The following is a 13809-nucleotide window of genomic DNA, read 5'->3' as shown; positions in this document are numbered from 1 at the left end:
TACGTTTAAACTGGTTCGACAATGCAGCAGTTCATTTTAATGCAAAAGAAATGATAATGTACATGTAGGTTGACGCCGGTTCCTACACAATAAACATGCACGATTCCACTTAAGAAGTAATATGGTAACCGTAAGTTTTATTTGAAAGCTACACAGGCAAAACATATTAAGCGACACAGCTCAAATTGAAAACGGGTCATTTGCAGCAGATTTTACCGCGTTGCGAGTCAAAACGCCCCGGAAAATATAGGAACATGGGTAGTGCAACTTCTTTTGCGGATAGAAAATGTTAAAATATACACCAATAGTTGGGTTATAATGAGAGATAATAAATTTGAGACACGCCACATGTAAAAACGGCCAAAAATACAACTTGGCCCGCAACTGCTCATAACACACAGAAAAAAAACAAGCGTAAGGTAGGTAACTTCGACAGCTACAAATCTCTCACCGGTCATTATACTGCAAAAAGGACCAGCGTGGCTCTAATAGGAAAAAATATGCCTGTGGTAATTAAACATTCTACAGGTTTCAAGACGCCGGTATATAATTAATCTACGTGTAGAAAGCAGCAGGGCTTCATCGATGAGACGAAAACATTAAAATTAGGCACCAATTGTTTCGAGCATCAGTGCACATCGCAGCGATTTAGGATAACGGAGATAAAACCACTTGTTGAAGAAGAAAACAGTTAAATATGCTCCGAAAGAAAACATCATTCTATAAATCATTTTTAACGGATAGCAAGTAAATATATCGTATGTACAGGGCGAACCAAAATTAGTTTTGCATAAGATGCAAGAGCATATCGGGTCACACCATTGGCTACAATTTTGGTAATCCAACAAAACAAGAATAATAAATGTGTATTTATTTCGTCGCAACACCGAAATAAGTGAATGTTTTCCCACTATAACTAACTTGGCAATGTCTTTAAGCATTGTGGTTCTTCTTCATTAATTCGATATCGGCGTCGACCATTTCGCGAACGAGTTCATTGAACTTCACCTGTGGCTCCCATCCCAGTAATTTCTTTGCTTTCGAGTAGTCGCCGAGTAGAAAATCAACCTCAGTTGGTCGGTAGTACTTCTCGCTTATTGCAATTCTTTTCGCACCTGTAGCGCTATCGTAGCCACACTGAAAATAATATGCAGCAAATAATGAGATGGCTTTTGATAACTAGATTATGAAATGGCGCTACCGCCGTTGACGCTGCTCTTCTAATTAAACGGAGCATTAAATTTAAGACATTCAGAGCAGTAACTTCATTTAATTGTTTTGACAATAACACAAGAGAGGAAATCAACTTGTCGCACCACATTTTCACTCACCTCTTCCACGCCTTGGCCCCTCCATTCAATCGTGACTCCTATGTGATTAAATGCCTTTTCCACGAACTCTCTGACGCTGTGTGTTTCGTTTGTGGCAAGAACATAGTCACCGGGTCTGTGAAAATATATAATTTAAGTCAAGCGTAAATATACGCACTGAAGTGGACAAACCGGACCTTTCGTATTTACACAGTCGAGCGCATCCGACTGAAACAATTGATGAAAAGCCAGTTTTTAAAAGAAATGCTAAGGTTATTTTGACTTACTCGTCGTGTTGAAGGATTCTCCACATTCCCTCGACGTAATCACGAGCATGACCCCAGTCACGTTTCGAATCCAGACTTCCTAAGGTCAAGGTTTCTACAAAAAGGAAACTAAGCACGTTGAACAAATTTGGTTAAGTGTAACCGTTGGCTTAAAATAATTGATCGTTGTTTGCTTAGGACACATCGCAGCGTCGACGGACGGTTCTGACTGGGCAAATAAGAGCTTTTATGTTGTGTATTTGCCAGCTAATTTCAATATTAGTTTAAAAGCTATGCTATGTTGAGGTTCGGTTCTCGCTATGCTACACCAAAAATTTAAGCTTTTGAAATTCTAATCAATTTTCAATGATAAACAGGTATTTTTTCACGACGCTTGTGGTTTAAAGAAGTCGTTTGTGAAATGGCAAGTAATGTATAAACGACGAACACTTGCCAAAATACGTAGTTTAGAGATGATTCTGTCTAACTGCCATTCTCAACCTTTCATTCGGTTTAGACTTTAGAATGTGACACAAAAACAGCTATTACGTGTTTAAAACACATTTGACTGATCGTTACTGGTTTTATCTCCTGCATGAGGAAGGGGTCTTCCGTTTCGGGCTTTTCAAACGATTGTTCTAGAAATCGATAGGAAACGATTGGGTCATTCGATATTTACATTGGCACGTGACAACCGCAAAAGAGCCGTTTGTAGAGATCAACCTTATAGTTATAACTTATAAGATAATTACATTGGCCTGGATGATAATAATAATTAATCAGTTGATCGCTGTCTTATTCTTCTTGATATAAAACAGGAAATGATGCAGCCCATAACCGAATAAACAAAAAAATTCATAAATCCAAAAAGAAGGTAACTCAGCAATTCTTTTAAAGAAATAGAACAAATAGGGCTAAAAATACAAAATACAATACACCGCCGCGGTGGTGCGGCGTGTATGATAATAGAATACAGTATTTTAAATTATGAAGATAGGGTTGGAAGTCAGCATTTTTAAACGTGGAAGTTTTTTAAATACCTTGTAGTCCTAAATGTATCTTTGCCACACTCCTGGTAACTTTTCTTGTCACGAAGTTGTAGCCTCTTCTTGGACTTTCGTGATTGAAAAGTATGCCGTTGCTCGCGTGGATGCCATAAGCTTCTCTGTAGTTAACCACGATCCAATAGGCATAGACCTTGGCAGCTGCGTATGGAGAACGTGGGTAAAATGGTGTCGTTTCTTTTTGTGGGATCTCTAGGACCTGAGAAGAGTGTTGTGATATATTACTCGAGCAATTAAAAATGGAAAACATGACTAAAACTACTTTGGAAATCGTTGCTCATCCTACCTTGCCAAACATCTCACTGGTAGACGCTTGGTAAAATCGGATTCTATCAGCCATACCACATGTTCGAATGGCATCCAACAACCGCAGTGTTCCGACACCATCAACGTCCGCTGTGTACTCTGCCAAATCGAAGGAGACCTTGACATGGCTCTGGGCTCCCAAGTTGTAAATTTCATATGGTTTAACTTGATGAATAATCTTCACCAAGCAACTGCTGTCTGTCAGGTCCCCATAGTGCAATATCATTCGGCCTTCTTTGTGAGTTGCTCGATCAGCGTAAAGGTGTTCAATGCGTCCAGTGTTAATTTGGCTTGCTCGCCGAATGATGCCATGGACTTCGTAACCTTTGTCCAAAAGTAGTTCAGCAAGGTATGAACCATCTTGGCCGGTTATACCTACGAAAAGTTTTTCATCAAGCAACTTAATATATGAACTATTATTTATATATATGGCAAGTATTTTTGATAAATCGAAACCATATATATTATATACAGTAGGACTACATAATTATGCAGACATCTAGCTGAAGATTTTTTTGTTAATTTTTCCTACAATTGATACAAAAAATTAAAACAATAACTCACTGTTTCTACTCACCAGTGATTAAGGCAATTTTTTTGTTAGCTTCTTTCTCCACTCCATTAACTTGTTCTTCAGTTTTATCAGATGACATTATGTATAATGTATGACTCAAATAACTTGGTTTACGATTGAAAAATATTATTTTCCTGTAATGTAGCATGACAATTGTCATAGGCTAGGGCGTATAATAAATATTGATCGTGGGTAGACTTACATATATAAAGAAACTATTCTACCAACACAATAGTATAATAATAGTTAGAGGTATTTAAAATAATGTTGAAAATGAGCAGTATTATATATATGATACTCATATACTAACATTTGTTTATTTGATCAGGCTGAACATCTAAAACAAATGCATAAAACGTTCACATACACTGCATGATTTAGTACAATACATTGAAAAGGGCTGAAAGTTGTTAACTTTCTGGTCCAGACTATAAACCGAAAATAAAATTTAAAACATGATATCACGAATATATAAATGCAATTGTTTGCGTCTTATTTGGTCTCTAAAGTCTTTATGGGTATATGAAGTTTTAAATTGACAACGAATACTTCAATCTTATTGTTGTGGCTTGTTTACCGCTATAACTCTACCATAGTGGAAAGTGTGGCACCTGCACACATGAGATACATGAACGTGTACCCCAAACATTTTACTCATCACGCTGATAAATAACAAATAAACAACAAAAAAAACAGGTTGTTTGAACGCTAATTTATAATAAATAGTCTAAACAAAGCATTAAGATTTCAGTGCACACCAATATTTGCATGCACAATGTGTCGTCAAAAACTGCCATACTTTTTAGTCGGGCTACTCTTAAAGGGACCACAAATGCCAAGCCTATGCTAATCAACCATCAAAAAAATTATCAAACATCCATTTGTCTACTGAGGTGCAAAATGGATACATTTTCCTAGTTGGGTTTAGTGATTGGCAGGTGCATCCAATTACATCAACTGCAATTTTTGACCAGAAATTGTGCGTGCAAAGATGCAAATTTTGACATGATGGCGTGCAGTAAAAGTTCAATTCTTTATTTATTTATAATAAATTGGAGTTCAAACAACTAGTTTCAGGTCTAATGCATAGGTGCACAACATGATGCATTTATATACAAGACTGCTGCTACCCAAATTTTGACGTTATTTGATTGTGCGCCTCACCAATAGACCAGTTTTTCTTTCTTTATTTATTACCAATCGGCATGAAGATAAAAAAGTTCAGCATGAATGTTTATAAATCTCTTGCTTGCAGGTGCTACAATTTCTATTATGGCCAATTATTACATTATTATCAGCATAGGTACGACTTCAAATAATGTTGCCTAATCAACAAAAAAGTATATAAATCACAGTTGTAAATGCATGCACTCAAGCAATTATGAATTTGGTTCGGTAACGATTAAGAGCTTTAAAACACTGTAATTAATTGTCCATTTGACTTTGTTTGAAGAATGGTTAAATATAGCATGAATAAAAATTATATATGTTTTGCAAAGTGGTTATCAAAAGCCATCAATAAACAGCTTAAAAAGTCAAAATCTATAGCATTTTGAACAGAACCCATATAGCCATTGAATTAAGCTTAATAAAAACTGTTTTGGTGCATCAAGCCATTTGAACTTATTTCAAGCCAAAAGTTTTAAGGGTCTCTATTATACTTTTGCACTCCGACTCCTGCTGGACTTGAAGGCCTGAATGGAAAGCAGTTATGAGGTACAAGTAACAGGAAAGAAATTATGAAGTACCACCCGGATATCAGTGATATGGGAGTATAAAAGCAAGAGACTGACTTTGTCTACAGTGTGGATGTTTAAAATGAGTTTTACTCTTACCCTGTCTGCCTGTGCCACCACATATTTCAATTTTCATATAAATTTAAACAAGGTGACTATTTCAATGGTGTCCATTTACCTAAGTTGTTGAATCACAATAAGGTTACCGGTACATTTTCGTTTTAAGTTTAAAATTAGCATATATTTCAATTCACTGACTAGCTTAGCCTAATTACCGTATTACTAGCTTACCGGATTTGTATTTTCCAACTTCGGTAAACGGCGGCCGGTAAAACAAGTGTCTACTTCACCGGCCGATGTTTACCGTAGTAAGAAAATACCAATTGCGTGACTGTTTACCGAACTAGCTTTTTCCAAATTCGGCAACCGGCAGCCGGTGAAATAGACGCTGCTAAATTTAAATACGGGATTTGGCTGGTGAACAAATATCTGAATATAATGTTATAGGTTACTCTTCTACGGTACTTTCTCCCGTTTCGGCTCATTTTCACCATAAGCTGTAAGTCCAAGTGTAAAATACGTAGGTTATGTTACGTCGCCGTCTGACCAACCCTTTGGTCCGACTTCTAGACTTGTTCAAAGCAACTGTGCGAACGATACCAGCAATGATCTCCTGCTTTTTGGTGTCAACCTTTGGTAATTCAAGCTGTTACCTGATACGTTGCTCTTTACTTTTAACAGCTTTCCCTCGAAAAAACTATTATCTTCTTCGTCGATTAACTTCACAAAAATCGTAATAGCCAGTTGATTCTCGCTATTTTTCGTTATCGTAAACACATGACCTCAATACTAGAAAGCACAGATTAATATTGATCATACAAAATAGACCTCGCAGACATATGGTCAACTGCAGTCTGCAGCGACCTTTTATTCGATATAGCGCAAGGAAAGGCATTAAGCTATTTGTATGTGATATTGAGCTGCTCCTGATCCACCACTGCGGCTAACTTGATATTATCTTATTGGCAAATAACATGTGCCGAAGCACGGGTATAACTTGATGTGGTGAGACGTTTCAAAAAGCGATATCATAGTGTTTTATATGTTTGTCCTGTGTAGCCTCCAGCAATTTTCTCCCAAAAATGTTCGCTTGCCATGGTGTGAATTAGCGCTCCAAGCCAGTGTGCGAGTGCGTTCAAAATAACGTGTAAATACAAAGCTTATGCTTATGCCTAGACAAGTGTTGCTTTTCTCAACACATTTAGAAACGAAACTTTTGACTTGTACGACTTCACCTGTAGGCCTATTTCGCATAATATTTCTGTGAGTATATATAGCCTTGAAATCAAAAATAATGTTCTCAACTAAGTTACGGGGTTGTCAGCAAAAGTACAGTTAAACACGTTCAGTAGCTTATTTGCAAAAGTTGGTGAAACTTTTTATATGAAATCGTAAAAATGGAACTACCAATGCGAGTACCTCAGCATGTACGCTGCAAGCTAGCTCATACACGAACTTAAGCTGCATGTTGCGCACGCATTTGCAAGGTCAAAGGCACTGAAAACGACAGGTATTGTATTGTAGTAAAGTTTTTGTATTCTGACCACAACTGTTTCTATAACTAAAATGAGTGCATTTTCCGCATGTCATTTACGCTCCTTTTGCAAAGTTAACTAAAATCTTGAAGTGAAGTAATACTGAAGCATGCATAACAAAAAACGTGACAATATAGGTCTGGCTGCCAACAAGAAATAGGAATTAAGACGCTTTACTAAAAAAGTGAAGATTGGGACAACGATTCTTCGAGTTACAGATAAAAAGAAAATGTTGGTATGAGCTCTGAAATTTTACGAGCTCTCTCGCAATGATACAACAGTAAAAAGAAAGGAATTAGATGTCTATTTATATCATTTCATTACATAACACTGTAAAAGAAATATAAAACATTGAAGCGATCCTCATTATAAGCTACTTATGCTGCAGCTTCTGTATACTTTATCTCTTGCTATTAAGGGCATTGCCAAAAACGCTGTTAACAAATTTATTTTAAAATAAAAGATTTTATACAAAGTTTTCGGTGCCAGCCGTTTTAAAGGAATCTAAGTATGCTGGTGTTGGGTTGCCCTCTAGCGGCCATATTTCAGTCAATTGGCCATTGTTGTCTGTGTTTTGATCCGATTTGCCTTCTCCAGTCGCGGTCATTTTTGAGCTCTCTTTCTCTTTATTTTCTTGCAAAAGATGTTCTTGTTCATTTTTCTCAACTGATTTCTTTTCCAAGTCACTTCCTTTTAAAAGAAGTTAATTTAGTATTAACCGGTTTTATTGAAATTGTTTCAAAATGTTTATCGGAAAATGAATTGTTATTTAACTCTCATCTTATCAAGTTTTTATGATTCAAACCTGATTCGAGGTCGGACTTCTTCTTCTCATCATCGGTTTTTTCTTCTTTCAGCTCTTCTGACTTCCCGTATCGGAGACGATTGTACAAACGGAAGATGAAAATTATCAGAAAAGCCTCGATTACCTAGAAATGGTTACCACCAATCGATTTATGCTAAAAATGACCAATTATTCGAGAAATATGGAAAAAGCAAAACTCTGCACCATCTTTTAAACCTATTAGTTAAACTATAGCGTATAATAATAGGCCTACCAACAAGAATGAGAAAAATAAAGAAAATAAGAACTTTCAACTCGTATATAATAATTATAATGGGCCTAGATGGATATTTTAATCGCTGCCTGTAAAGGCCTGTAATGTTAAAGGTTTGGTATGAATTTGGTAAACGTTAGCGGTCAAAAACAGAAATAAAAAGTTAAACATATAACCAATAAGTACGTTAACTCTTCACACTCATGTCAAGCTTTCGCTATCGTGAATATAACAAGAAAAACTTGCGCTCATACTGACCTTTAACCGTTATCAACAGTCAAAATCTTTACACAAATTAATTTCTTGTTAATGTAGGCCATTTATGTTTGGTACCGTGTAATACAAAGTAAAAAGATGTTGACTCATATTGACATAAGGTAACGCTGGTTGCAGACATCAAGTAAATAACCTACACTAGATTTTTTGCTCTGCTGCTGTAGCAATTTGAGGAAGTGCTGATAAAGGATACTTTTTCTTCATACACAGGCTAGATATAGACCGGGGGGTCAACGAACCTTGTTGAACGTTGAGTTAGTGTATGATGAACATATAGTGTATGGCATCCTTTTATGTTCACAAACAAACTTATCTGAACAGCAAATACGCACGACTGCTTTATTTAAACGCTTTAACCAGACCTCTTCTAGTCCTCTTGGCCTTGTTGTGATCGTTCGTGAATCATCCCATTTTATGGTAATTATTCGAAAATTGTTTGTTTCCGGATATCCGGTATAAAGTTATAATGCCAGCCCTTTCAATTGACAGCTGCTTTCAAAGTTTTTCATTATCGCTGTAAGTGTGTAATTACTGTATACGGAGGCAGGATGATTGAAAAACTTGTGTTGTGTTGAAGTTGAGCGTCTGAGATAAAACGTTGAAACTCAAGAAGATATGAAGCCGCCCTCAGGCAGGTTGTAATTTAAAAAGTTCTTTGTATATTCGAAATGTTTTTGTTTCGTTGTATACATAACAATCGATAACCCTTTTCTCACCTGGAAGAGCATGTAGACAAGCGGCATTAGGTACAACACACCAACTAGAACCGGATCAAAAGCTAACTTGAGGACAGTACCGCACAACTGTACATTCTGGCATCCGGTTTCCACACAGATTGTCCTCCTGCAATAATTTAGAAACATAAAGAAAATGCACCATCTCCGTTTTAATGTTTACTAATTCGTTGAATCTATCGCAATATAGATTACAACAACATTACATAAATATGACACCATACTAAATACGTTATTGTGAACGCTGTCCACAAATGGTAAAATCACAATAGTTATACGTATTGCAAAGTTAGATTATACAAAAACCTTTGCGACACCGCTTCGGCCAAAAAATTCCACGGAGTATGCCAGAGTATTTTTACCTGCATTTCGGATTTTCTCTCGCTATGAAGGCAAAAAAGTAGCCGAGAATATAACCTGCCATTGGGAGAATGGCACAACAGGCGAGCACGGGCAAAGGAAAGTAAATAAAGAAAGCATCCCCCAACATGACACCTGCCAAAACCGCCACAGTGACCGAACACACGACCAATACTACGCCGCCCGTCTGAAAGTCAATACAAAGATTGAAAACATGTTTAGAGGTCGAAAAATAACCTTTAGAGCACACTCCTAATAGCCTATATATGATACGACATTGTAACGGTTAATCGTTGCTTTTAAGACGTTGATTTGCAACAACACGATTTGTTCATATCTTTACGAAATGTTACTATGGTTGATAGACAAAGTTATTACGCCTCTAATCCGGTCCCTTAGGTGTCACCTGATGTTAACGTTATAGTGTTGCTATAGCTGCAAAGCTGTATTTGAGAATAGAACAGAATATGAGCTTAAAAGAAGATTGCCGAAATTGTTGTACAAAGCCTTTCTTATTTCGATTATTGTTTAGTATTAATCAAGCAAAACGATAACGACAAAGCTCTATACTGATTTACCCTCATGACAAAAGTCACCCACTGGGGCCTGAAGTGACGAATTGCAATTCCTACGCAAACGGGAATAATTGTAAGAGCAATATTTATAATGATCTTGTCAAATGGAACAACGGCTCCGCTATCCAGTGGAATGATAAATCTGGAATACAGGAAGATCGAAAGAGGCATTAAACCCAGTCCGAGAATGGAGGAGCACGTTGTCATCAGGATGCTGAAAAACAATCAAGACGATGATGAAGACGTCGATTATCGTAACTGCGCATGTCAAATAATTTAACATTTCAACACCAAACGATGACAGACTATAGAAAAGTTAATACTAAACATAAAAAGTTACATCTATATTGTACCTTAGATTCATATCACCGCTTAAAGAATAAGCCAGCATATTGGACAAGTTGCCGCCGGGGCAACATCCACATATAAGCACCGCGATTGCAGAGTACATGTCGAGATTGAAGGCTTGTGTGAGCCCAAACGCAGACGCTGGCATGATCACGAATTGGGCAAAGAGAGCGATCACTACACCTTTTGGCTTCTTGGCGTGTTCTATGATCTTGTCTATTGTCATTGTGCAGCCTGTTTTTGTGAAGAAAAATAAATAAAACAAAAATATAAATCTGCTCGAATCTACAACAAGTACATACGAATGATACCGCTTGAACGTTCCATTATGAAGATGAAGAGCAGTTTGGGATTAAAACAAAAGTTAAACAACAAAAGAAAAACAACATAAATTTAATACTTGCCTAAGGAAACCATGATAAACGTCAGGACCACGACAACAACCACGCTGATAACCACGTTGATTGTTCTGTTTCTCTGCACCTTGAAGAGGTTAAAAAAGAAGTAAGTCGACGGAGACATCATCTGCTGCAGGAGCTCGTCATTCGCTTCCACTTCTTCCCGGATTACAGATTCATTTTTTCCGCTAATAATCAATAGCTTTAACTCCATCGGAACTGGTCTATCCTATAAAGTTATAAGAGGCAGTTTATTACTCGGGCATTTTTAATGTTTTAAATTTAAAGATTGATTTGTCAAAAACATTAAAAATAATAGTATGAAGACTCTACCGAGTATTGTATTGCTTCAGTTAAAGCGAAGACAGCTGTGAAACAAGCTTGTAAGTTGCAATGTGCTTACCTGCAGCATATCTAACATTTTCTGCGGTAATAGTTTCTTGATAAAGTCATCGTCGCGTACAAACATCTTCGCCAATTCAGTCTTGTTGTGAGAACCGCTGAAAATTGCAGCTTCAATGTCCGGAGGCATTTCTCCCGATTCGATTAACTTGCTTAATGGAAGTGGAAGTTGGGACATGATTAAATCCCGGTTCTGACTTAGGTTCTTTCTCAGCCATTCCTCAGTGATTTCCCCGAGAGCAAATTTCTTTAGAGTATCAGGTGGAAGATAACCGGCTTCGATGAGCGCTATTAGTTGGTTGAGTTCCTAAAAGGATCTTTCACTTAGCAAACAATAAGTAAATGTTTCGTTTAGATTGTTGCAAAATTTTGACTCGCTGTATACGTACTGCCGCTTCTACAGTAACAATTAGGTATTCAAAAAACTTTGCACACGTGTCAAAAAACAAGAACATTGATTGAAATTATACAGTAGCTTTTTTGTTTTTCTAAGATTCTGAGGTTTCACAAACCTGACTTTGAACAGCGCCTTCGACTTTAGGTTCTTCGACTGTCTGCTCGGCTTCTAGAAGGCATTTTTCTGGCAGTTGTTTAAACCTAACTGCAGCTTCTAACATCATCCGCTTCAGCTGAGGTATCGGGATATCGCCGGTGAGTGCTTTGAGTGTGGTTCCCTGTGGAAGCATGTTCCGATCTTCCATCTTTTTGACAAGTTTAAGCCCTTCTTCCGGAGACGTGATTTTTCCTCCTGTAAAATTTCTTATGGTTTAACATCGTCAGACTTGGTTACTTCATGTTCAACGCCGTTTAAGAGATGACAGCTTACCAAAATTGCACGTTTCAGTTTCGAGGATTTCTGTCTCTTCCATTTCTGCGTCGAGTGAAGTTGCCGGGTTGCATGGTTTAAGCGGTGGCAATCCCAACTCAATAAAGGTTTCATTTGCGATCGCTAACTTTTGCTCCGAAGGCATATCCGGACGCATTCGTGAAGTAAGCTTTTGCAAAGGGATCCTACCATCTGCTATGTATTTGACGATGAGGTTTTGAACATTCTCGAAATCGCAAGAATCCATTTCATTTGTTTTCTTCTCCGATTTTTTTTCAGAATCGTCCTCTTTCATCGAGATTATTTCTTCAGTATCATCTGTGTCGTTTTGATCGTCTGTAGTCGCACCGACCACGATTTCAATTGTTGTTCTTTCCAACGTCGTTTCCTCTTCGTATTCTATCTTCTTGATGACATTATTCGAATCCTGTCTCTTAGGTCCTGAATCTACCTGGATGTTTTCTTCCTCCATTCCCTCCTCTTCATCATCGGACGATGTTGCTTCAGTGTTTTCTTCAACGGCCAATGTGACGAAACGGGTGCTTGGTAGCACGTCGTCGTAAGCTTCGTAGTTGTCGTCATCGCCCATTATCATGTCCATTATGAAGCCCATCATCGTCTCCACGTCGTAGTCGGACTCGGTTGAATTGGTTCGTTCCGCTCTTGTACTGTCACTTCTGCTTGGTAGGGTGGTCATCCCGTCCATAGCTCCATGGTCGACTGGAGTAGAAATAACCAAAGCTGCTGAACTTAAAATTAATCCCGATGCGGTCGTCGGAATCAAGGCTGGTAAGAACGTGGTTGTCGATGGGAGAAGTTTTTGCTTCTTTTTCTTATTGTGATGATGATGATGCTTAGCTTTGGCTTTGACTCGAGCGGGATTTTTTGATTTCTTCTTTTTTTTGGATTTCTTCTTCTTGACTTCTTCCTCTCCAGCATCAACTTCGAAGATGAGGGAACACACAAGAAAGAGGATCAAGATAATTTTAATGTATTTTAAATTCATTTTGAAAGTTCTTGAATAGCTTTGCTGTAAAACCAGGTAAACAATTACAATGAGATATTATTTGCATTGTCTTTTTAACTACTTTTTGAAAACTTTTATATAAAAAGCTATGTGTTGCTACTTGTTTTGATTCTTTTATTCATCCTGACATACTGATAAAACTTATTCACATATTGATAAAACCAGCAGCATTATTTTTTCTACGGTAAGTTTAAAATACAGATGTGTTAGACCTTAAGCATCATTTTAACTTGAAAATAGATTGCAACCATTGCTTTTTGGCAACTGCAAACCAGCTGAATATATTTTATCTTATATTTTAACATATTTACTTCTTAGTGCATGCTCACTAAATTCTTGATAAAATATTTTTTTGATTTTGAAATACACAAGTCCGCATCTGCTATGACTCACCTCACGTTTTTACTTCTTGTAATAACGCAATAAATTGGACGTAATAAACTGTCTAATTTCAATTGCTGTTAAACTTTTCCCTGTTTTTACTGCGCAAGACGAGACTTCGTGCGTCGCTTTGTCCCCAAGCTTTGTCAATAGTTAAATATCTTCATTTGACTCCGGCTTAAAACTGGTAATTATGTATAAATGTATGAATTCTAACTCTACAGCGTTCTAAGGTCAAGCTGTTTTTTATACTAAACTCTTGTTGTAAGTGCTTTCGTGTCGTAGAAGGGATTTCGTATCGCACTCTACACCTCGTTTTCGTGTTAATTGCACAAGTTTGCGACAAGTTTGTGTGTTGGAAGTTGCTGGCATCAATATTTACTACCTGTCCAAATACAAGCCGAGTTACTCTACTGAAATAAAGCAAGGTGAAACGAACTAAGTGATCGTTCCTTTTCTTGCCACTTTGAAATGCCTACTTTAAATGCCAAAAAATAAAAAAGACATCTTGAATTTTCTAACTATTAAAAGCTAGTTTTTGTTAAACTATCCAGGGACCTTGATGCCATTTTA

The 13809-nt window shown here is 37.3% G+C and overlaps 2 protein-coding genes across 3 annotated transcripts; both read right to left on the bottom strand.

The window, feature by feature from the left end:
* Positions 1-117: 117 nt before the first annotated feature.
* On the bottom strand, positions 118-3683 carry LOC143469128 (GDP-mannose 4,6 dehydratase-like). Its single transcript, XM_076966702.1, has 6 exons — positions 3524-3683; positions 2927-3321; positions 2617-2839; positions 1598-1691; positions 1332-1446; positions 118-1137 (listed from the first exon to the last, which is right to left on the bottom strand). Exons 1-6 carry the CDS (start codon positions 3678-3680, stop codon positions 934-936), a joined length of 1188 nt encoding a protein of 395 aa, XP_076822817.1. The 5' UTR covers positions 3681-3683; the 3' UTR covers positions 118-933.
* A 3131-nt stretch (positions 3684-6814) lies between these two features.
* LOC143469593 (uncharacterized) lies at positions 6815-12854 on the bottom strand. 2 transcript variants are annotated; one of them, XM_076967340.1, is made up of 11 exons: positions 11829-12854; positions 11603-11750; positions 11515-11563; positions 11004-11309; positions 10607-10829; positions 10208-10436; positions 9858-10068; positions 9282-9466; positions 8902-9028; positions 7657-7780; positions 6815-7541 (listed from the first exon to the last, which is right to left on the bottom strand). In XM_076967340.1, exons 1-11 carry the CDS (start codon positions 12832-12834, stop codon positions 7318-7320), a joined length of 2832 nt encoding a protein of 943 aa, XP_076823455.1. In that variant the 5' UTR covers positions 12835-12854; the 3' UTR covers positions 6815-7317. The 2 variants fall into 2 exon arrangements, with proteins under 2 accessions (XP_076823455.1, XP_076823454.1); XM_076967339.1 differs by having other exon boundaries at positions 11515-11750.
* Between the last annotated feature and the right edge of the window lie 955 nt (positions 12855-13809).

This window comes from Clavelina lepadiformis, chromosome 8, assembly GCF_947623445.1.
Source record: "Clavelina lepadiformis chromosome 8, kaClaLepa1.1, whole genome shotgun sequence".
In the NCBI taxonomy this organism is placed as follows: domain Eukaryota; kingdom Metazoa; phylum Chordata; class Ascidiacea; order Aplousobranchia; family Clavelinidae; genus Clavelina; species Clavelina lepadiformis.
This window is presented reverse-complemented; position numbering and strand designations above follow the sequence as displayed.

What these genes read in the sequence shown, in the direction of transcription:
- LOC143469593 (XM_076967339.1), bottom strand. Translation starts at nt 12,834, where the DNA reads ATGAATTTAAAATACATTAAAATTATCTTGATCCTCTTTCTTGTGTGT. An exon ending in AACTGAAACGTGCAATTTTG is followed by an intron (nt 11,751 to 11,828) that starts GTAAGCTGTCAT and finishes GAAATTTTACAG; the next exon opens with GAGGAAAAATCACGTCTCCG. An exon ending in AGAGAAAATCCGAAATGCAG is followed by an intron (nt 9,029 to 9,281) that starts GTAAAAATACTC and finishes AAATTATTGCAG; the next exon opens with GAGGACAATCTGTGTGGAAA.
- LOC143469128 (XM_076966702.1), bottom strand. Translation starts at nt 3,680, where the DNA reads ATGACAATTGTCATGCTACATTACAGGAAAATAATATTTTTCAATCGT. An exon ending in GATACATTTAGGACTACAAG is followed by an intron (nt 1,692 to 2,616) that starts GTATTTAAAAAA and finishes TCCTTTTTGTAG; the next exon opens with AAACCTTGACCTTAGGAAGT. An exon ending in GGGGCCAAGGCGTGGAAGAG is followed by an intron (nt 1,138 to 1,331) that starts GTGAGTGAAAAT and finishes TATTATTTTCAG; the next exon opens with TGTGGCTACGATAGCGCTAC.